Source organism: Papio anubis, chromosome 1 (genome assembly GCF_008728515.1).
Source record: "Papio anubis isolate 15944 chromosome 1, Panubis1.0, whole genome shotgun sequence".
Taxonomy (NCBI): domain Eukaryota; kingdom Metazoa; phylum Chordata; class Mammalia; order Primates; family Cercopithecidae; genus Papio; species Papio anubis.
Window position 1 is genome coordinate 109,657,424 of NC_044976.1, and position 24,789 is coordinate 109,682,212.

General features: G+C 40.8%; 1 protein-coding gene and 1 long non-coding RNA gene across 3 annotated transcripts in view; one reads left to right on the forward strand and one right to left on the reverse strand.

Moving 5' to 3' along the window:
- The window catches only part of LOC103887694, an 84,590-nt gene that overhangs the window by 25,669 nt on the left and 34,132 nt on the right, over positions 1-24,789 (reverse strand). For both annotated transcript variants that reach the window (XR_004176846.1, XR_004176847.1), the window contains one exon: positions 11,246-11,332. This is a non-coding gene — a long non-coding RNA (uncharacterized LOC103887694). The remainder of the gene's footprint in view (positions 1-11,245; positions 11,333-24,789) is intronic.
- LOC100998659 (acidic mammalian chitinase-like) lies at positions 7,364-15,675 on the forward strand. The gene is made up of 11 exons (XM_003892375.4): positions 7,364-9,664; positions 10,110-10,139; positions 11,142-11,343; positions 12,009-12,065; positions 12,161-12,326; positions 12,571-12,695; positions 12,877-13,000; positions 13,658-13,843; positions 14,352-14,471; positions 14,587-14,728; positions 15,381-15,675. The coding sequence occupies exons 1-11, from the start codon at positions 9,640-9,642 to the stop codon at positions 15,602-15,604; spliced, it is 1,401 nt and encodes a 466-aa protein (XP_003892424.1). The 5' UTR covers positions 7,364-9,639; the 3' UTR covers positions 15,605-15,675.

A 24,789-nucleotide genomic window follows, 5' to 3' on the forward strand; every position in this document is an offset into this window, starting at 1 on the left:
CTCTCCAACCTCCTTCCTGCCGCTTTACTTATTTAACAACAGTACTCTGAGCAAGCCCTGTCCAGAGCAGTCTGTAAACATGGGAATCTTCATAATGACCCTATGCGGTAGTCATGGTTCTTACATGACCACTTTACAGGTAAGGAAACTGACAGAGACACTAAGAGATTTGACCAAGGTCAAACAGCTCGAAAATGCATTTCGAAGCTGGCTGTCGGGCTTCGCTGTCCAGGACCTTAGCGCACATTCTGCTGTTTTTGGCCCTACTGCAACTGGAGGCCACCTCTCATCCCTGCCCAGGCTCCAGCGTTTGGACCTTAGGACCGAGGGATAGCTGGGTGGAGCAGGTCAGGTGGCACCACCTCAAGTTTCAGGATTCCCTCTCTTCAAAGCAACCCATCCCTGACGCCGCCCCTGGCTGCCTGGCCGCCCCCGCTGCGCCCCCGGCCCTCTCTACTGATGGATGGAGCATCGCCCCCAAGTGGTGACCCACCGGTGAGTGCCGGGTGGCCCAGGGCAAGGCGGACCGGGAGCCACCTCACACCCACACAGCCTGCCTGAAGGATTCGACAAGGTGAGGGTCGCCCCGCGCGGGGCCGCAACAGCCACCGCGGCTCCCTTCCTCCCGTGTATGACTGGACCCCAGCCAGAAAGAACCCAACCTGAGTGCCCAGCGAGCGCCTGTGCTTAGCCGCTCCGAACCCTCGCCAGGGGATGTCCGGTTGGAGTAGCGCTGAGCTGAGGTGACCGCGCGGGGGCGCCAAAATCTCCACTTAGGGCGAAAAAGGGAAATCGGCCTCCCTCTTGCTGGCACTGAAGGAACCGGCAGGGTGCGACAAGGTGGGACGGGCCCTCATCCGTGTCGCTAGGAGTAAGGCACACTCTGGAAGTAGCAGCGAGTCTGAAGTGTCCAAGATCAAGTCCTCCTGCAATTCACAATTCGTATGGCTATCTGCACCTTTCATTTACCCACTGGCCGGGTGACTCAAAGCTAAAGGTTGCCGACGTTTTTCAAAATCTCTGGAGGGGCATTCAACACTTTTTAGGTGGCCTGAACTACCGAGGAACACAAAGACTGGCCAGAATTCAAGTGAAATACTACACAGGATCCCCCAAGGCACGAAGCTGGCTGGAGGGAGCTGGAGGGAGCGCTCCACCTGCCCTGGGAAACTCACCAGGGAAGTGCAGACCTTCGGTGGCGCTGGCAACCGCGTGGCCCTGAGTCCTAAGACCACTTGGCACTGGCCGCTAGGGTTCCCTTCCCTCCACTGCCTGGTCAGGGGCAGAAGCGGGGCGGTCACCACCGTCTCCAGCAAAAAGGGGCAGATGAGCGACACCTGGAGTCTTTAAATCTCCTGACTGAGAAGCCCTATTTGTCCAGATCAGAGGTGGGCAAGTCTGTGGGACCACGTGCCCAGACTTGCCCACTGTCCCCACCCGACCCCGATGACACTTGCTTCACTCTTGTTCTATCTCTAGTTCCTCACTCCATCACTCCGTTTTTGTTTTTTTTTGTTGTTGTTGTTATTTTTTGTTTTGTTTTGTTTTGTTTTGATCGCTATCACAGTAATCCTTTGGGTGTGACAAGTTCCATCAGCTGCAGCAGCGTTTCACAAAATGTTTCAAGTAACACTAGTTTTTTGCAAGCTAGTAACAAACTCAACCTGTTTTTTGGGAAATGCTATCCTATACTCATGCTATGTGTGGGCCACAAATTTGGTTTTATATTTCTGGTAGTCCATGAAAAATTAGAAATAAAATTAATTACACAATTTATAATGTGCAGAAAATCAGAGCAAACAAACAAGGCAACTATTTTAGATTGAAAGACCAGAAATATACTTCCCTCCAGGATTCTTATTGCCAAAACACTGCATAATCCAAGGATCAACATCCTCACAGTAAGCACAAAGGTCTATTTTTACATATGAATGCTCCCTATAGCATCCCTTAAAAGAAAGGGAGGGCCTAAGTCCAAAACACCATCAATCTTTCATGATGAAGATGCCAAAGCAATTGCAGCAAAAGCAAAAATTGACAAATGGAGTCTAAGTAAACTAAAGAACTTCTGCACAGCAAAATAAACTGTCAACAGAGTAAACAGACAACCCACAGAATGGGAGAAAAGTTCTGCAAACTATACATCTGACAAAGGTCTAATATCCAGCATCTATAAGGAACTTGAACTAATTTACAAGAAAGAAACACACAACCCTATTAAAAACCCATTAAAAAGTGGGTAATGGACATGAATAGAATCTTCTCAAAAGAAGACATAACATGCAGCCAACAATCATATGATAAAAGCTCAGCATCACTGATTATTAGAAATGCAAATCAAAATCACAATGAGATACCAGTCAGAATGTCTATTATTAGTCAAAATATAACAGATGCTAGTGAGAATGTGGAGAAAAACGAACACTTATACACTGTTGGTGGGAGTGTAAATTAGTTTAATCACTGTGGAAGACGCATGGTGATTCCTAAGACCTAAAGACAGACACCATTTGACCCAGCAATCCCATTACTGGGTATTTTACCCAAAGGAACATAAATCATTCTCTTATAAAGACACATACATGCCTATGTTCATTGCAGCACTATTCTCAATAACAAAGACGTGGAATCAGCCTAAATGCCCACCAATGGTAGGCTGGATAAAGAAAATATGGTACATATACACCATGGAACACTATGCAGCCATAAAAAAGAATGAGCTTGGCCAGGCGCGGTGTCTCACGCCTGTAATCCCAGTACTTTGGGAGGTGGGCGGATCACGAGGTCAGGAGATGGAGACCATTCTGGCTAACACAGTGAAACCTGTCTCTACTGAAAATACAAAAAATTAGCCAGGTATGGTGGTGGGTGCCTGTAGTCCCAGCTACTCGGGAGGCTGAGGCAGGAGAATGGCATGAACCCGGGAGGCAGAGCTTGCAGTGAGCCGAGATCGCGCCACTGCACTCCAGTCTGGGCAACAGAGCGAGACTCTATCTCAAAAAAAAAAAAAAAATGAGATCATGTCCTTTGCAGGGACATGGATGGAGTTGGAGGCCATTATCCTTAGCAAACTAACACAGGAATAGAAAACCAAATACCTATTATATGTTCTTACTTATAAATAGGCGCTAAATGATGAGAACACATGGACACATAGAGGGAAACAACACACACTGGGACCTATCAGAACCTGGAGATGGGAGGAGGGAGAGTATCAGGAAAAATAATTAATGGATACTAGGTTTAATAGCTGAGTGATGAAATAATCTGTATAACAAACCCCATGACACATTTTTGTCTATGTAACAAACCCGCACATCTTGCACACGTACCCCTGAACTTACAAGTTAACAAAAACGCAATCAATCAAAGCAAACCTACAGGATGCTTATATAAAAGGCAGGTTTCAGCTTTCTACTGATCTGTCTAGAACTATGTTGTCCAATATTGTAGTCACCAGTCACAGGTGGCTACTAAGCACTTGAAATGTGAATAGTCCAAACTAAGATGTATTATAAGTGCGAAATGCACACCAGATTATGAATTGTTACTAGAGAGAAAAAAAGTAAACTATCTCAGTAATTTTTATATTGATCACATGTTGAAATATATGTTAGATATACTCGATTAAATAAAATATATTATTACATTAATTTGATTTGTTTCTTTTTACTTTTCTAGATGTGGCTATTTTAAAAATTTAGTATTCCATACGTGGCACCCATTATTTTTCTATTGGACAGAGTTGCAATGTTTCTTGAACTATATACTCTAAGATATCTATATTTATACTATATATGACAAAAAGGTTTCATAGTTTAATAATTTGGAAAGCACTGCCTACTATATCCCCTCTTCTTGTGTTCTGCAGGGTAACCTGAGATTTAGGGGGAAAATTTATGGATTAAACATATTTGGGATATGCCAGTTAAGCATGGAGGACTTTGAACTCTCAATATAATGTGAATTATGATTTTCTAAGAGAGGCATCTTATATGCAGCGTTTCTCCAACACACTCAAAGAACACTTTTCATCATAAACACAACACCCATTAATAAAATTCTGAAGAACAGTTTAGGAAACTGGAGTAGAAGATAAAGCTCATAGGCCTTACTTTGCTTCATATATCTGTCATGTGGCTCAAGGCTTGGATTGTAAGTCTTCTCTAGCTTTTCACTCAACTAATGGTTAGACTAATTTTCACCAGATACTGGTGAAGTCCTCACCCCAGACGTAATCAATCAGACCCTGGGAGATCACCCTTTTTGTGTTAGTTAAGCCTTGTTGTGTAACAAACTACCCCAAAATATAATGGTTTAAAGCGGCAACAATGTAACATGCTACTATATGGATAAACCTTGAGGACATCATCCTGAATGAAATAAGCCTGTCACAAAAAGACAACGGTGTATGATTCCACTTTTATGAGCGGTCTGGACTAGTCAATATCACGGAAACAGAAAGTAAAATTGTGGTTGCCAGGAGTTGGGGAGTGGAGGAAAATTGGGAGTCGTTTGATGGGTATGCAGTTTCCATTTTGCAAAATGAAAACTCAAAATTTAGTTGTTAGAAAAAGTCCTTGAGATCTGTCACACGACAATATGATTATAGCTAACACTACTGTACACTTAAATATGGTTAAGAGTGAACATTTTTATTGTGTTTTTTAACCATAATTTCAGAAAATTAAAAGTTAAGGTAAAATCAAAACAGCAACAATTTGTTTAGCTCACAGTTCTGTGGGCTGGCAGTTTGGGCTGGGATGAGCCAGGCGCTTCTGGTCTCGGCTGGGCTTACTCATGTGTTTATGGTTGGCTGGCAGTCAGTAGTGGGTTCTGCTTCTGGGGGTTGCCTGGCTGTCAACTGAGGCCATTGGGAGTGACTGGTCACATGTTTCTCATTGTCCCTCAGGCTAACTCTGGTCACATGACAGTATAAGCTTTCCAAGAGTATGAGCAAAAGCCTCATGGCCTCTTCAGATTTAGGTCTAGAACTTACACAATGTTACTCTAGCTGTGCCCTATTAGTCAAAGCAAATAACAAGGCTAGCCCAGACTCAAGGGGCGAGCGAAGCAACTCCTGATACCAGGTGCTAAAAAACACTGTGACTGTTTTTACAATTGTCCACACTTGTTCTGCATCCCATTTTCTAGAATAATCCATTATTACCTGTTTCTTATATTTTATATATTCAGAAACATACTACTCTTTTGTGCATCACTTTCTTTTACTTTCTCAGACACTCTTTCATCTCATCAGCATGTCAGAAGTATTTTATTATTTTTAGTGGTGAATTTTTGCATTATCATTTTGCTGGGCTTGCCTCCCTCCCCTGTCTCTCCATTATCTTTACTGTACCTCAATGCTAAATGCTAAATATTATAAAAACAATCTTCTCTAAAAGTGTTTCCTTGCCTCTCTCCCTCTGCCTCTAACAATTTCCTTGGAAATCCTAAAATCCAGATGCCTGACTGTCCACTCCTTAGGCTGGTTCCTTTTCACTTGCTGTAATAGTTATTCCGGGCTAACTTGCCCTGCAGTGTTTGACTCACTAGGTCATAAGTTTTTACTTACTTATCTATCTGCACCAGTGATGGTAAGCCCTGTGTCTTGTTTACTAGTATAGCCAAGTACTCACAAGGTACCTGACACAATGTAGGCATTCAGTAGGTAATTATTAAATAAATGAATAAACGTTAATCAATGAATAGGTTGACGTAGGTGCATTCCCAAGGTGTTTACTGCAAACTGCACCATCTAACTGTAAGATCTGCACCTCTTCTCCTTCTTCCTTCTAACTTGTGACTCATCTTTTACTGGAAGGATACCTTCTTTTAATATCTCCTACCTGATTTCCTATATGCAAATCGACACTCTCAGCTTTCATATGTTCACACTGTAAGTACCATCTGCTAGACTCTTTATCTTTATTAGAGTATTTCTCCTCTACATGTGCTTTAACTGATGAGAGTGCTCTAGAAACAAGAGCCCCTTTCCCCATCCCTCCTTCATATGCACTTGAAAAGAATATGATTGCGTAAAAGTGCATATTGTGTAAATTTTTATGTAATGTTTGTGTATGTCAATTAGGCCAAATATTAATAACATGCTCAGGTCCAGACACTTACTGACTTTTTTCTTTGTTCTGTTACTATGAGAGGTATTAGAAATCTCCTACTATGATTGTAGACTTGTCTTTTCTCCTTTTAGTTCTGGCAATTTTTGCTTTCCATATTTGGTAGCTATGTTCATGAGTACATAGAGATTAAGAGTTTTTATATCTCCCTATTAGATTGACACTTACTATTATAAAATGTCTTTATCTCTAGGAATGCTTCTTGTTTTAAAGTTTACTTTGTCTGATATCAATATAGCTATACTTACTTTCTTTTGGTTAGTGTTTGCATAGCATACTTTTTCCATCCTTTTATTTTAACCTTGCTGTGTCCCTGTGGTATTTTTCTTAAAAGCAGCATTTGCTTGAACATTTTTTAAAAAGAAAACACATTGGTAATCTTTGGCTAATAAATGGAGTATTTATCCCATTTATATTTAATGTAGCTACTGGTATATTTCTGGTATATTTAATTAACTTTCCCAAAGCCACAGCGTGTTAGTGGGAGAGTGCACACTAGGCATTTCCTGACTTTCAAGTCTGGGATGCTTTCTCATTCATTACCCCAAACTTGGGGTAAAGGCTGTATTTCCCACCCTCACATCTACTCCTGCCACTGCTGTAATATTTAGTCCTTCAAGTTCCTTGAGAGATACGGGCAGCACTGCTCTGGAATCTTAGCCTGGAGTTCTGCTCTTAACATTAAGAGAGAGGCCAGAACAAAGGAATATTAATAGCCCTCTGTGAGCTTTCCATGAGCCCACACAATAGGGTTGGTAAGCTTTCAAGGAAATCAGATCCATTCCTGAACTAGCACAGACAAGTGTGAATTTCCTTGAACTCACCTGAAAGCCTTAAGATCTGGGAGTAAATTTAGGGTCAGGACCTCAATGCCATACTACAGGTTGAGAACCCAAAACATATCCAAGGTAGGACTGAATCTAGGACCTACAACCACCAGCAAAGAACTACATATGCTATATTGCTAGCACTCCCTAGCTCACCTATTTCACTTTTTTTTTTTTTTTTTTTTTGAGACCCAGTCTCACTCTGTCACCCAGGCTGGAGTGCGGTGGTGTTATCTCAGCTCGCTGCAACCTCTGCCTCCAGAGTTCAAGTGATTCTCATGCCTCAGCCATCCAAGTAGCTGGGACTATAGGCATGAACCATCACACTTGGCTAATTTTTGTATTTTCAGTAGAGACGGGATTTCACCATGTTGGCCAGGCTGGTCTTGAACTCCCGACCTCAGGTGATCCACCCGCCTCGGCCTCCCAAAGTGCTGGGATTATAGGCATGAGCCACTGCGCCCGGCCTATTTTACTTTTAAGAACAAGGAAGGCTTTAAGCATTCTAAAACACAACTAGGGAGGCACAGGAGAAAACAGTGGTGATCTGGGAAAGCTGGAATACAAGATGAGTGAAACTACTCACCTTCCTGCAGGTGCTCCTAACATACACAGTGCCTCAGTGCCTCTGTCTTATGGCTATGAGCTTTACAGCAATCTTTCTCAAACTGCAAAAAGGCCTAATTAAAATCCATCTTGCAATTTCTAGCACTTGTGTTAAGGTAGGCAGCATGTCTACACATCCTTCTATAGGGTGTGACTTTAAAGATATCAGAAGATTTTTTACCCAAAAGATGCCCTTGTGCCAGCCTACTTTTTCATGTGTAAAATACAACAGTGACTCCTACTAAAATTAATTTATTTGGTACTCAATGAATGTTTATTTAGAAGTCCTATCTTGCATAGGAAATAGACTTTAGGTACAACATGGGAATTAACATGGGTTTGACTAGTACTGGGTTTTTTTGGGGGGACTAGTATTCTTAAGGAGTTTCTAAACAGAAGACAAGGTACATGTGAGATAGTCTATAATGATTATTATTTGTGGAGTGTTTATTATGCACCTGATTCTTTACAAATATTTCATTTAATGCTTACAACTGCCATACAAAGTAGGCATTTGTGTCCCAGTTTTACAAACTAGGAAACTGAGATTAAGGAACTGTCCCAATTTCTCAAACCAAATGAACAATGGAAAGAATTTAAACCTCAAAGGTAGAAAGGATTTGAACTCCAATATGTGTCGCTTTTCTACTGGTTCCACATTTCTTCCCTACCAATGGCTCATAAAAAGAAGCAGTGAGTTTTCCGAATGGTACAAACAAAATACCAGAGAAGTAGAGGTGAGGAAGGTGGTCACTTCCAGGTGTGATGATTGGGGAAGGTGTCATGGGGGAAAGCAGTTGAAGTGGGCCTTTAATGGAGTAGGAGGTAGGTACAGCAGGACAATATTCTGTATTCTAGACAGAGGGAATGGTTTCAGCAGGAGGGTTAAAATGAGACCATTTTTGAATATGGAGAATAGTATAATTTAATATGCAAGATTTAAATAGAGAGGCCAGCAGAAGGCAAGGTAGAAAGTTAAATTGAGGCAAGACTGTGGAGTCTTGACGACAGGCGAAGGAGAAAGAACTCTATGAGGCAATAAGGAGCTGTTAAACTCTGCCCCCAACTCCAGGGACTTGGAGCCATATACAGAAAAGATCTAGAAGAAAAAGAAGGGAGCTACAGTGCACTGTCACAGTGCTAAGCTCTGAGAGAAGTGGTGGTGGGGAAAGGAATTGAAGATTCCAAGGACAAGGGGAAGTCTAAGACCAAATAGAAGAGGACTATAGATTTCAGTGACCAATGGATTTTGGAGAGTAGAAGTGTATGAATCACAAAAACTAGAGTGGTGAGAGCCTCGGTGATCAAGAGAAATTTGGAACCACACACAGAAATGTGGGCAACAGGAAGAGGTGCTGGCTTAGGGGAAAGAACCACCAGGAAAGTGTCAGCCATCAGGCTCAGGGTCTGGTGGTTAGGTATGTTACCCTGCCTCAGGCTGAGGCAGGCTGAATCCAAGGAAGTAACACAAAGGAAAGAAGCCTCCTGAGAAGAGAAGAACCAAGTGAAGGCCACTTCAGGGGTAGAGGGCTGGGAAAGGGTAGGAGAAATAGAAGTAGAAAAATCCATAGAAGGAGAAGAGGTAATGATTTGGGGTCAAAAAGACAGAGTAGGTAATGACCCTCCATAGCCTTTGCTTAAGGAGGGAACTTTGTTCTTACAATGAATGAATGAATGACTGCAAAGAATAAATGAAAGTAAAGTCACTCAATGCTTCTGCCTGACAAAGAGTGCGTGAAATAGCCAGTTAGTTGCTTCACTATCCAAATGGAGAATATAGTCCACTGTACATAAGCCATTTGATTTACATAAGCTATTCCATAATGGAGCTTATTAGTGTGGTTCCTGGGCTTGAGCCCAATCTTTTCTTCTTGTTAAACGAAATCAAGATAGTATTGTTTCCCTGTCAGTAATGGGTTCTTAAATGGGTTTGAGCTTTGTGAGTACTGCCAATATCAACACTTACTTTAGAGGCAATCTCGATAAAGGAGAATCTGATAAGGCACCAGAGAGGGCAAAGAAGGTATAAATGGCAGGTTGGATGAGGGAGACACTACCACTGAGGCAACATGGCCAAGCTCACCCTCCTCACTGGTAAGAGATCGTCTCATCTCTGTACCTCTGAACGACTCTCTCCCTCTTGTTTTTCTGCCCCTTTAAAACTCTTTTACCTTCAAATTTAAACCAGATCATCTGACATTTTTGCTTTTGGCAAAAGTATGGGGATGTACTGAAAGGGGGAAAGTCCCAAATTGCCTGGTGATAGGTTTCTCACTGCCCTGCCATCCTCCTCCCTTCACCAAGACCCAAAGGCTCATGGCACTTTAACCCTTTAATGGTCTTTTGAATGGAAATAGAGGGGAGTGGATTTCCAGGGCAAATCCAAGGCTTTGCCAGCCTCAGTAGGTTGGACTTCTACAGAGGATCTTAAAAGAATGAAAAATAGAAAAAGTTTCCTACTGCTAACGTGAGGTTACTAATGTATAAAGGCTGCTCTACTCACATTCCTCCAGTTCATTCTTCTCTCTGTTGCTTTAAGGTCTGCTCCTTGTGCTGACAGCTGAGATAGGTATGTATATTTTTTGGGATGAACCACTATATTGTTCCTCTTTTTCTTCTTCATAATTTGGAAACTCAGTATGGCCCTGTGTCCTTCCACATCAGACAGAGACTATTAACTACACTCTAGAGAATTCGAGATTCCCTAACCAAGTTTAAAGGATTAATACCATTGGCCAAAAAAATCCCAAAGCAGAAACCAACTAGATGGCCGTCTGAAAGAACACGTGTTAACAATAAACACTAACATGGTGAGGCAGCTACATGGTGTCTTCTGCTCTTAAAACGTTTTAAGATCTGTCATCTTACTGAGTTTTAAAACAACTCTTCTTTGAGAGGTGTACAGGAAAGGCATTACCGCCCCATCTCACAGACTAGTTAATCGGGGCAGAAATAAGACATATGACCTGACCCAGGTAATATAGAGAGTTCATGGCAGAATCTGAACCAGTAGCCAGGGCCCTTGGCTCCTGGTGGATGACTCACTACCCTCCAGGTGGAATTACTCAGGGAGACATCTAAAAGGGCTAAATAGACTAATACTATTACCCTTTCTATGTCTCAGTTTCCAAATGGGTAAAATGGGAAAAATAATAGTACCTCTTTCACAGGGTTTTGGTGAGGATTCATGAGTAAATATAAGTAAATTTCTCAGAGTAATGCTTGGTACATAAGTGCTAATTCCCACATAAGGGAGCCAGAATACATCTAAATCATAGTTTGCTAGCTTTAAAGTTCTATTTCAGCTAAAGGCACTGGTTTCTAAGGTTATTCAATTCTCTCTTGGAGGAACAGAGCTATCTCTAAGAGATGTCTTCAGCCCTGAATTGCCTGCTCCTTATTGCCTGCAAATTATATAATTATAGGTTTGCTGCAACATGAAGTTCTTACATCGACTTTTCCCCTTTCCTTTGAGACTTCAGATAGGGAAATCATTTGGAAATCTGTGGTTTGCAAAGAAATCTGTGACCACTAGGGAGCTTGTCTCTCACCTTCTTCCTCTGGGTAACAGGCTCTGCCTACCAGCTGACATGCTACTTCTCCAACTGGGCCCAGTACCGGCCAGGCCTGGGGCGCTTCATGCCTGACGACATCGACCCCTGCCTCTGTACCCACCTGATCTACGCCTTTGCTGGGATGCAGAACAACAAGATCACCACCATCGAATGGAATGACGTGACTCTCTACCAAGCTTTCAATGGCCTGAAAAACAAGTAAGTGACGGAAAACCTGAGTTTCAAGTCTTTTAACCTTCAAGGACAGTTTAAACAAGATCTTCCACAGCAGACTTCAGGCTGAAATTCCAAACAGGCCAACAAGCAGGTAAATTCAGGTTTCTTATTATTTCAAGTGCAAGAATGACTCTAATATTAAGGGGAATGGCTGGCTCACAGAAGCTGGTTGCCAACTAAATTCCACCTCAGTTGCCAAGGGAAGCTTACAAGTTCAGCTACTGGTGGACTCAGATGAGAACAATCTTCTACTTAGAAGCAATCCAAAGCTGTCATTGATAAAGCATTCAGTCTCCTTGGTCAGGAGATTCACTCCTAGGGAAATAATTAGAACTGTGGGGACATTGGGGTGCAGCAAACCAATACCTATGTAACAAACCGGCACGTTGTGCACATGTACCCTAGAACTTAAAATATATTTAAAAAAAAAAAAAAAAAAGAACTGTGGAGACATTGAAACTTACCAATCATAGTCACCTACTCCAACATTCAAAAAGTAGGAAATAGGGATGAGAACAAAGATAAACCAGGATGAGAGGCTGCATGACACTTTCCTGGCTTCCTCCTCACTATTGCAGCTAAATGTTGAAATGCCTTCCCTTTCTTTTCATTTGTTCTGATAAAACACTTTGTTTCTTTTCCCTCAGAAATAGTCAACTGAAAACTCTCTTGGCTATTGGTGGCTGGAACTTTGGCACTGCTCCGTAAGTTCTTTTTGGAGATGACTTCCTAGGTTGATTTTACTCCAAGGTGTTGGGACCACCAAGGTCTCACCCTGCCTTCTTTGGGTCTCCCTCAGTTTCACTGCCATGGTTTCCACTCCTGCGAACCGCCAGACTTTCATCAACTCAGTCATCGAATTCCTGCGCCAGTATGAGTTTGATGGGCTGGACTTTGACTGGGAGTACCCCGGCTCTCGTGGGAGCCCTTCTCAGGACAAGCATCTCTTCACTGTCCTGGTGCAGGTGAGCTGAGTTCCCGATCATTTTGACTGGAAAGCATACACCCATCTCACATGAAAGATCACTGGGACCTTAAACCTAGTTTCCTACAATTTTAGTTGGGGTGAAGGACCTGAAAATCCTATTCCAGTAAGGATGTTGAGGAATGAATGGAAGGATGGAAGAGGTTAATTTAATTCAGAGTCATGAACCTCATGAAAGTCAACTTAAAGTTACTATTCACAGACTTTCTCCTGCTCCTGTACAGGAAACGCGTGAAGCTTTTGAGCAGGAGGCCAAGCAGAGCAACAAGCCCAGGCTGCTGGTCACTGCTGCAGTAGCTGCTGGCATCTCCACCATCCAATCTGGCTACGAGATCCCCCAACTGTCGCAGTGAGTGATGTGCCTTATCTTCAAACCCCTGGAGGTATCACTCGGGCAGACTAGACTTGTCTTTGGTCTGTCTTGCTATTCAGGGACCTTGTTTAGGAGGCTTTGGAAGTGGTGCCTTATGACTGCACAGGTATGGGAAATGACCATCAGAAATGATTTTAAATCCTCTACCCCACCTGAGGTACCTGGACTACATCCATGTCATGACCTACGACCTCCATGGCGCCTGGGAGGGCTACACTGGAGAGAACAGCCCCCTGTACAAATACCCGACTGACACTGGCAGCAACGCCTACCTCAATGTCGTGAGTCCCTGTACAGATGCAAGGGCAGACCAAAGATGATGATGAAAATCACACAGAGATTCAGGCACAAAAGGCATAATAAGTTTAGTGGTTTTCTCAAATGGGGAATTAGGCTGCCATAATTAATCAACTGTTCTCATTTACTAAAAAACTTCCCTATTTACTAACACTATACTGATAATTCTACCTAATATGAAAGAAGATTAATAACAAGTGCACTGCTTTTTAATAAAAGAACATGATATGCCACTGCTCCTATTTCAATAAATTATAAAAGGCTTTTTCCACCTTTCCCCTTTTGCTGTTTCCCTTTTGCCTTACCCATTTTCTACTGTTCTAATCCCTTGCCCATGTATATCATACAGAATTTCAGCCATTAACTAATGAATCATACCAGGAATATCATTTTAAAAGCTCTACTCTTCCATCATATATATTTTTATATGAAGGGTATATATAAAGCCTGCACGTTATTAAAAGAATTTAGTTGAGAATGAGACCTACCACTTTAACAGATATATGTCAGTGATGCTCTAAAATATGTTGCAAGTACTTTGTAGAGTGGGCACAACCAAACCGAAAAAAAGTTTAGCTAATAATTAATCACTAGGCCATCAGCTGTGGATGAGAACTCGAGCTAACCCACTACCATTGCAGGATTATGCCATCAACTACTGGAAGGACAACGGGGCCCCAGCTGAGAAGCTCATCGTTGGATTCCCAGCCTATGGACATACCTTCCTTCTGAGCAATCCCTCCGATCATGGAATTGGCGCCCCTACCACTGGTCCTGGCCCTGCTGGGCCCTATACCAGGGAGTCTGGGTTCTGGGCCTACTATGAGGTATACACTCAGAAATTTTAGAGGAAAGGTGGCTTCCTCTTGGTACATGTAGCTAATAATATGAGCAATATTCAACAGTATTTGAATCATTCTTGGATTGGAGCTGAAAGTGGATGTTTGTGACTCTCTAGAAGGGAGGCAAGATAAGCCCCCCTGTTGCACCACTTTAATTGGCCCTTCACTAGGGTCCTTTCAGGCTACATTCCAAACACAGAGAGTGTAGGAAAGCAGGCTCTCATTGGTGAGAGTATATCAATCTGTAGACACTTCTGACTGCCAGGGCATTCCTTGATTTAAGAGTTTCTCCCCATATTGAAAATAAATTAGTCAAAAGGGGTAAAGAAACAGAATCCCAAATGAACTAAGAAATTTGCCGATAGAGTCATAGACCTTTGTTTTCAAGTAGTTTTTATGCAACCCTCCTCTACTTCCCCTTCCCCATGTCCTTTTACCTCTGCCACCACAAAGACACTGCCTACCTCTTGACCTGTTCCTTATATTCTGTTAGATCTGTACCTTCCTGAAGAATGGAGCTACTGAAGTATGGGAGGCTAATGAGGATGTTCCCTATGCCTACAAAGGAAATGAGTGGCTTGGATATGATAACACCAAGAGTTTCCAAATCAAGGTAGACTGTGTTTTATGGACTGTTGTTGCCTGTGAGCATGTTCCCATTATAGCCCTGGAGCCGCAGCTCAGCCTTGGTGTCTGTACATAACTGACTTCCTTTCTAATTACCACAGGCTGACTGGCTAAAGAAGAACAACTTCGGAGGTGCCATGGTCTGGGCCATTGACTTGGATGATTTCACAGGCACTTTCTGCAATGAAGGAAAATTCCCTCTGATCACCACCCTAAAGGATGCTCTGGGCCTGCAGAGTACAAGTGAGTTAGGGAGTGAGAAGGGACACTAAGCCTCAGACTTGAGAGAAATTCCAAAGGTTCCTTGCAAGTCAGGGAGCCATTGCGCAAGTAATTGACTATTGCTCCATTTCTATCTGGTAACAACTGATTAATGGTGTGAAGAACAAACAGGGCTCTTCACCATTTCTTTCTTCCTTCATTCATTTTACAAGCAATTTGTTGAACGTCTATTACATATACAGTGCTCTGTAGGTACCACAGGCAATCCAAATGCATAAATATCCATATCAACTCTATGGAATTTACAATCTAGTGAGAGAAATTGGATTTACAAAAATTGCAAAGCTAGACAACAATACAGAAGATATTATGTGATAATGTGCCCCTCAAAAGAATAAGTAACCTTCTCGTGAGTTCATGATAATGAAAAATTTCATTCAGTAAGCTATAAGGAGGAAAAAATGCACTGTGCCTTGAAGGATGAGGAAGGAGTTGGTAAGCAAAGGGGTGAGTGGAGTAGGAAGGATATATCAGATCAGAAGACTGAAATATGCAGAGACATAGAAGGAGGAGCCAAGAACAAAATCCAGGGTATTTGCTCTCACACATCAGGTATCACTGGCTAAAAGCAAGGAGGTTCAGGATTTGTTTTTTTTTTTTTTTTCCTTCTCAGGTTGCAAAACTCCAGTCCAACCCATTACTCCCATTACTGAGGCACCCTTCACAGGCAGTGTCAGCCCCAGTGATAGTGGATTCTGTGCCAACAAGGCCAATGGCCTGTACCCTGACCCCACTGACAAGAATGCCTTCTACAATTGTGCAAATGGAAAGACTTTCATTCAGCACTGCCAGGCCGGCCTTGTCTTCGAAGCCTCCTGCTCCTGCTGCAGCTGGTGATAACATGTGTCAGATACCACCTCACCCAGCCGCAGAAGTTGTTGTACAATAAAAGGTTGAGCATTACTGTACAATGGCTTCTGCTTCTTTACTGTAGAATCTTAGATATAATTAATCCCTATTTCCCAATAATATACAGTTGCTCCACCAGCCCCCAAGCCTGCAGCATGCACTGCTCTTCCTGGGTGTTGGGTAGCAGAAAGCAAGCGGATTAAAGGAAAATACATCATCCCTTCATTCTCAAAATGTACTCAGATGAAAGTGGGGAGCCCAACAATGTAAGACTCAGATAACAATGACCCGTAAACAAATGTCATTTTAAAATGATTGATTTGCCCTTTTTGCTGAGAATGCACAATTAGGAGGCTATTGCAGTGATTCACGGGAGAGGTGCAGATTTAGAACAAAGTAGCAGCAGTAGAAGTGGTCAGAGGTGATTGCATTTCAGCTATATTCTTTTTTTTTTTTTTTTTTTTTTTTGAGACGGAGTCTTGCTCTGTCGCCCAGGCTGGAGTGCAGTGGCCGGATCTCAGCTCACTGCAAGCTCCGCCTCCCGAGTTCACGCCATTCTCCTGCCTCAGCCTCCAGAGTAGCTGGGACTACAGGCGCCCGCCATCTCGCCCGGCTAGTTTTTTGTATTTTTTAGTAGAGACGGGGTTTCACCGGGTTAGCCAGGATGGTCTCGATCTCCTGACCTCGTGATCCGCCCGTCTCGGCCTCCCAAAGTGCTGGGATTACAGGCTTGAGCCACCGCGCCCGGCCAGCTATATTCTTAAGATTTGTTAAGCCAGCAGTTTTCTTTATGGGTTGTATGTAGAGAGTGGGAGACAAAAAGAAGAGCCAAGGATAATTTCAACATTTTGGCTTAAGAAATTACAAATATGAAATTACCATCAACTGAAATGGAGAAAGCTAGAAGTAGACTAGATTATGAAAGAAGAGCAGGAGTTCAACTTTGAACATGTTGAATTTAAGATTGTTATTGGGTTTCTAAGTGGAGATGTGGAGTAGATAGTTGGACATAAAATTTTTAGAGGCAGTTTGTATTTAAAGTAAATAGATTAGATGAGATCATTAAGGGAGACAGAGAAAGGAAAGCATTCAAGGACTAAGCCCTGAGCATTTCAGCATTCAGAGGGAGGCTGGAAAGAAGAGTAGGAACAAGTAATGAAGACCAAAAAAGGAGGGCTAAATGAGGTAGAAGGAAAACCAAGGAAAAAAACATATCTAGGAGGAGAAAGTGATCAAGTTTGTCATATACTACTTAGGTCAGGTCAGTTGAAGTCTGAGAATTGACTATTATGTTTAACAACCTGTAGATCATTGATAAACTTGACGGAAGTGGGGTTGGTAAACAATTTAGTGGCAAAAGCCTGAGTGAAGCAGGTTTAAGACAGAATGGAAAGGTAAGAATTGAAGACAGTAAGAATACAAAAACCTGTCTTATATGAGTTAGAGGGAAGCAAAAAAATGGATTAAGAATAAAAGATTATGGAAAACAGAAGCTGAATTTATGTTTTCAAACCCACATATACTTATTTAGAGGTATGGGAGATAAAAATCTAACATTCTTTCCATACCTCTCACTTTCTTATTTTTATTATTATTTTCACAGAGTCAAAAAAGTTTTTTAACTTAAAAAAACTGTTTTTTGAGATAATGTCTTATTCTGTTCCCCATGCTGGAGTACAAAAGGCACGAACATGGCTCACTGCACCCTTGACCTCCTGGACTCCAGTCTCAGCCTCCTAAAGTGCTGGGATTACAGGCGTGAGCCATCACATCCAGCCCCAAATTTTTAATATCACTTTGTTTTATAACAGAACTAAAGTCTTATATTTAAATCAATGCAATATTCATCCCCTATACTTACACTACAGCTTCTCCAATATTCATTTCTTTATCTTATTTGTTTTGCTTTTGTTTACCAAGAAGGACTTGCAGTATCTTCCATTTTCTTGCATGTATGAAAATGCCTGACTGTTGCCTTTATATTTGATTGGTAACTTTTGGACACAAAGTTATTGGCTCACTCTTTTACTCAAAATTTTGTAAATACTACTACTTTTTTATTCTGACATTGAATATTGAGCTAGTTCTTTTCCTATGGCTCTTTCATTTACTTTTTCAGGGTTGGCTGTTTTGTAGTTGAATAGTTTTCCAAGTAGTTCTGTGACTGCCACAGGCCTTAAGTTCTTTTATATGTGAGAATGTCTTCCGGTCTCCTCTGTTCTTGAAAAGTATTCTTCAAGGATATTATACTTGGTAGAGTATAATACGTTGGGCTTGTACTTTCTTTTCCTCAGAACTCTTCAGGTATAGACAAAACTTCTTAACATTATTTCAAATAGTCTCTGCCTTACCTTTTAATTCCAGTTGAAGTTACAGCCACCAATTCTGCATAAGCCTTCATGGTCTTCGTGGCGTTATGGAATCTTACCTCAGATCTGTGTTGTGCACTTCTTGCTACCCTTCCTAGGGCTTCTGAGACACAGGTTTCCACTCAAACAGGTGCAATCTAGACATTAGAAGGGTTACTGTCACTTACGAAGATCAGGGGAACATAACGTTTCCACCCTTCCTCCCCTGATGTTCTAGAAGCACATTTTGTAAGACTTCTAACACCATTCCAAAGGGATGGAGCACTTAGTTGTTTCTACCAGTAGCTAATTTGATAAAAGCATGTTTTTATTGGCCCTCCCTTCTTCCCTGTTTCACTCCCCTGTCTCTTACTCTTATTCTTCGCATTCCACTCCCAAATTATTCTCACATGAGCTACTTCCAGGTGAACTTAGCTTTAGATAGTAGGCATTGCTCCATTGTGTCCTGGCACTGAATGTTGTTGTGGGGATGTTTGAAGCCAGTGGATAATCACTACCCTTTCTTTAATCCACGCTTACAAAGTGATTTGACTTTTTTCCTGTGAGTGCCTGAAGAATTCATGATTTATTCTTGAAGTTCAATAACTTAACCAGGTTATGCCTTGTTTATGATGATTTTTGTCAATTTCTCCTATAAGACAGTTGAGAGGTAAGAATTAACTTGCCTGAGTTAACAGACCTGCAAGCGGCCTCCTGGAAAAGAAAGTTGGCCTGTTGCCTCTGGAAACAAGCTATAATCTATAGCCTAGGTCCTAATGCAATCCATCCTGACAGAGAGCTGACCATGGTGAATGAGAACTTCAGCCAAGTTTACACCAAGCAGTTGTGTATAATCATGGGGATGGATTACACCAGAAGAAAGCCAAGTGTTCTTCCAATAGATGAATGCTAAGGGAGTAGATAAGACTGAAAGCCAAGGTTCTGCTATATCATACTGCTATTAGATCCCACATCCCAATCTCACTAAAGAGTTTTGTTAAGAAGCTTAAAAGACCCAAAATCCAAGGCACAGGGCCTCTTTCTCAGAACTAAATATGTGCTATGTTAGATTGCTGTGTGCTGCCTGAGAATAAAATAAACACCAGAGGATCACTCATCTGCCATTGCTTCTGTCTCTGATTTTTTACCCAGAAAGTACTATTCCAGGAAGCCCAGTGTGCATGCTGCTTGGCTACTCACCCTGAATCACTTGACAACTGGTGTAGAGAGCTGGATGTCAGACTAGGGGCACCCACCATGGTCTTCTAGAAGTGAACCAAGGGACTTGGGATTTAAAAAGTGTTTCTCAGATGATCCCATCGCTTTCAAAGATTGTTATGGTAGTCATGGGGACTAGTCCACTAAATTCCTGAAGATACAGAGTGATAAAAGTACACTGGGTAGTTAAGATCATCGAGGCTAGCATTCCATGATTGTTATTATTGGCCTTGGAAGAATTAGCTCTAAGGAGGCAGACTGAGGGGAGCTTGACTCAGCATCTCGAATGAAATTACAATTTGAAAACTTTGATGAATGTGAAATGATTTGTATATTGTCTTATCCAAGCAGAAGCAAACAAATTCTGTCCTCTGACTCTCTTCCTATAACTGGTTGGATCAATTCAAGATGGCACAGGTTGTCATGTTGTTAGGGTGCTATGAACTCCAGTTAAATGGGTGCAAAGGGGAGGAAAGACAAAGTATGTGACTTATGAGGTTAGTTCCTTCATAACAAGTGAACAACATAATCTGAAATAGGTTGATTGAACCAACAGAACTTCTGGGTAGATTCCCACTATAGCTCCACCTTAGAAAGTCTATGTGATTATGGCTTCTATATAGAGGATTAAACGTGATAAAATTGATGATGATCCCTATCTTTGTCTATGGAAAAAAATATCCAGTGAGTTTTGGGGGAACTCATGACCCAAGTCATGATAGGGTCAATAGGAATTTCAGGCCTCATAAAGACATCATGGTTGAAGCAGATGTGCTCTGTTTCCAGCAAAGCCCAATAAGTAACTAACTTTTGCTCTTTGAAAGGAGGATTCCCCACCAGACTGAGAAGCAACAGCCTGGGCTCCAGAGTCGGACACTGGACTTAAATGTTGTGATCAGATGAATTTGCTCAGTTGCGTACTGTTGTGTTGCAAAATCAAATGGCATTAGATATGCTTACCACAGTCCAAAGAGGAGTTTGCATCTTACTGCATACTGAATGTTGTGTGTATAGCCCTGACAATTCTCACAGTATTACTCACAAAGCCATGTTGAATGTGATTTTTATTAATTGTGCTTTTAATTCTCCTGTACTTACCCTGTATCTGTAAACTATATCAAATATTCCCTTCCCCATGTATCTGTAAGGGTATTTTCGTACAATTGAGTATTAAACTGAGGCCGAATGTGGAGGAAAAGTTAAATATTAAATTTAAACTCAACCGAACACAGACACAAACAGTGGTCGCCAAGTCCCAGAACAGGTTGTATGAGCCCCTTGAGGCGTTCATCCAGCACTGTCTTGGAAGAATCTCTATTTCAATCTCTTCCTATATGTTAGTTATTGAAAAACAATAGACAATCGCAAAAAACAAGTTGGTCTTTTTGTGTTCCTTGAGCCCAGTCGTGAATGGCCCTTGTTACTGGGCCTCATGCCAAACAACTCTTTACAAAAACAGCTAGAGGCCCAGACTGTGCCAAAGCTTCATGAAACCTCTCCTCGTCTGTGCACAAATAGGTAGCTGACTCTGGAGTCCAGGCTGTTGCTTTCCATGAAGAAAAAAAAGATAGATATATATATAAAAGATATATATATAAAAAAGATATATATTTTTTAAAAAGATATATATATATATATATATATATATATATCTTTTCCCTTCTCCCCTTCCCATTGCAATTTGCTTGTTATGTCAATTTGCTTATTATATCAAGTTGCTTTTTGTATAATTTGCTTATTATATCTGCATTGCCATTTATGTGGGATAAAGGTTGTTTACCCTTAAAGGTATTGTGTGTGTGTGTTTTCTTCTCCCCTCACATGTCTCTCACACAGAACATTTTATGCCCAAAGGAATATAAATCATTCTACTATAAAGACACATGCACACATATGGTTATTGCAGCACTATTTACAATAGCAAAGACGTGGAACCAGCCCAAATGCCCATCAATGATAGACTGGATAAAGAAAATGTGGTACATATACATCACGGAATACTATGCAGCCATAAGAAGGAATGAGATCATGTCCTTTGCAGGGACATGGATGAAGCTGGAAGCTATCACCCTCAGCAAACTAACACAGAAACAGAAAATTAAACACCGCATGTGTTTAGTTGGACACACTCATAAGCAGGAGTTGGAACAATGAGAACACATGTACACAAGGAGGGGAACAAGAAACACTGGGGCCAGCTGGGGAGTTGGGGGCAAGGGCAGGGAGAGCATTAGGACAAATGCCTAATGCATGTGGGGCTTAAAACTTAGACGATGGGTTGATAGGTGCAGCAAGCCATGATGGCACACGTATACCTATGTAACGAACCTACACATTCTTTACTTGTATCCTGGAACTTAAAGTAATTTAAAAAAAAAAAAAAAAAAGAGTAAAAAAAAGAAAATATATAGCAAAATGCAACTGGAATTTCCAAATGAATTGGTATTTTATTTAAACATCTATATTTTAAAAATTATTGTAATAAAGAGAATACATAGACACAGGGATGGGAGCAACACACACTGGGGCCTGTCAGGGGGGTGGGGGAAGGGAAAGCATCAGAATAAACAGCTAAAGCATGTGGGGCTTCATACCTAGGTGAGGGGTTGGTAGGTGTGGCAAGCCACCATGGCACACGTTTACCTATGTAACAAACTTGCACGTCCTGCACATGTATCATGGAACTTAAAATAAAATAGAATTAAATTAAATCTTAAAAATAACAATAATTGTAATAAATTTATATTTGAAACATGTAAGATATTTAATTCACACACAATGTTTTGTGTGCAAACTCCCCTTTCCCCTACAATTACTCCTCAGCTGTCCAAGGACTTGAGATCCTCAGATTGGGAAAAATTTATTAAATAACTAATATGTGCTAGGCCCAGTGCTAGGTGTTTTACATAGGTTATCTCATGTAATTCTCACAACAACCCTATAAGACAATAGCTATTATTATCTACATGTAATAAATGAGGTAATTGAGGTTCACAGGTGAAATAACTTGTCCAATGTCACATATCTAGAAAGGAGGAGAACCATGATTAGAATATAAGTCAGTTATTCTAGAGACCATGCTGATACTCTGTTCTGTCCTATGGCAACCTTTGTGCTGGACAGGCGTGGGAGAATGCTCTCTGCAATTGACCGGCATTGGTTATTCTCACAGTCTTGCCCTCTTCGTATGTGAACAAACCTGCATTCTCACTTATATTGACTGCATGGGTCAGTCTCCATTGTCTTTTTTTCAATGTTTTAAAAATGTTTTTCCTGTGGTAAAATCGGCCAAAACTAGTTACCAACTTAAATATTTTAAGTGTACAGTTCATTGGTACTAAATACATTCATAATGTTCTTCCGCCATCACCCCTTTCCATCTCCATAATTCTTTCCATCATGTAAAACTCCAACTCTATACTTATTAACCAGTAAGTCCCCATTTCCCCCTCCCCCAGCTCCAGGAAACCACTATTCTACTTTCTATCTCCATGATTTTGACTATTCTAAGTATCTCACATAAACAGAAAAATCATATAGTATCTGTCTTTTCAGACTGGCTTTTTTCATTTGGCAAAATGTCTCAGGGTTCATCCATGCTGTAGCAAGTCAGAATTTCCTTTTAAAGGCCAAATAATACTTTATTGTATGTATAAATAACAGTTTTGTTATCCACTCATTCATTGATGGACACTTGAGTTGTTTGCATGCTTTAGCTATGGTGAGTAATGTTACTGTGAACATGGGTGTACAAATATTTCTTTGACACCGAGCTTTCAATTCTTTTGGGTATATGTAGAAGTGGAATTGCTGAATCATGTGGTAATTCCAAGTATGATTTTTTAGGAAGTTCCATACTGTTTTCCATAGCAGATGTACCATTTTACATTCCCACCAACAGGGCACAACTGCTCCAATTTTTCCACATCCTTGTTAAAACTTATTATTTTCTAGTAGCCATCCTAGTGGATATGAGGAGATGTCTCATTGTAGATTTGATAGGCATTTCCTTAATGATTAATGACATTAAGTATCTTTGTATGCGTTTATTGGCCATTTCAATATCTTCTTTGAGGAAATATATATTTAAGTTCTTTGTCCATTTTTGAATCAAGTTGTTTGGTTGTGTGTGTGTGTGTCATTGAGTTTTAAAAGTCCTCTCTATATTCTGAATATCTCTTATCAAATATACTCTTTGCAAATATTCTCTAGCATTCTGTGAGCTGCAGTTTTACTCTGTTTGTATTGTCTTTTGATATACAAACTTTTAAAATACTCATGAAGTCCAATTTGTGCATTTTATTCTTTTGTTGTCTGAGATTTAGGTGTCATATCCAACAAATCATTGCAAAGTCCAATATCATGAAATTTTTGCCCTATGTTTTCTTCTAAGAGTTTTATACTTTTACGTCTTACATTTAGGCCTTTGATCTATTTTGAGTTAATTTTGCCTGTGATGTTAGATAATGGCCCAAAAAACATCAGTGGGGCCAGATGTGGTGGCTCATGCTTGTAATTCCAGTACTTTGGGAGGCCAAGGTGGGCAGATTGCTTGAGCTCAGGAGTTCAAGACCAGCTTCAGCAACATGGCTGTCCCTATAAAAAATACAAAAAAATTAGCCAGGCATGGTGGCACATGACTGTGGTCCCAGCTAATCAGGAGGCTGAGGTGGGAGGATTGCTTGAGCCCAGGAAGTCAGGGCTGCAGTGAGCTATGATCACGCCCCTGCACTCTATCCTGGGTAACACAGTGAGACCCTGTCTCAAAAAACAACAATGACAACAAAGAAAACAACATTAGGATTTCGATAGGGATTGCATTGAATCTGTACATCACTTTGGGTAGTATAGACATTTTAACAACATTGAGTCTTCCAATTCATGAACATGGGGCATGTTTCCATTTATTCATATCTTCTTTAATTAGTTTGAACAATGTTCTATAGTTTTCATAGTGCCAGTCTTTCACTTTATCAAGTTAATTTCTAAGTATTTTATTCTCTTTGATGCTATTGTAAATGAAATTATTTTTATAATTTTTCTTTTTCGATTTTCATTGTGAGTTTATAAAAATGCAATTGATTTTTGTGTTGACTTTGTAACCTGTTATTTTACTGAATTCATTCATTAGCTCTGACAAAATTTTTTATGTGAAAAATTTAGGGTTTTTCATATATATTATCACATCTGCAGGGACAATTTTGCTACTTCTTTCCCAAATTGGATGCCTTTTATGTCTTATTTTTGCCCAAATGTTCTGGTTAAGACTATGTTGAATAGAAGTGGCAAAAGCAGCATTATTATCTTGTTGCTGATCTTAGAAAAGCTTTCAGTCTTTCACCATTGAGTGTGATATTTGCTATGCGTTTTTCAAACATAGCTTTTATTATGTTGAAGTAGTTTGCTTCTATTCCTAGTTTGTTTTTATTATGAGAGGGTGTTAACTTTTGGCAAATACTTTTTCTGCATCAGTTGAGACGATTACGCCATTTTTTTCTTCATTCTTTTAATGTGTATATTACATTCATTGATTTTCATATGTTGAACCATTCTTGCATTCTATGAATAAATCCCTCTTGAACACGGTATATAATCCCTTAACATCCT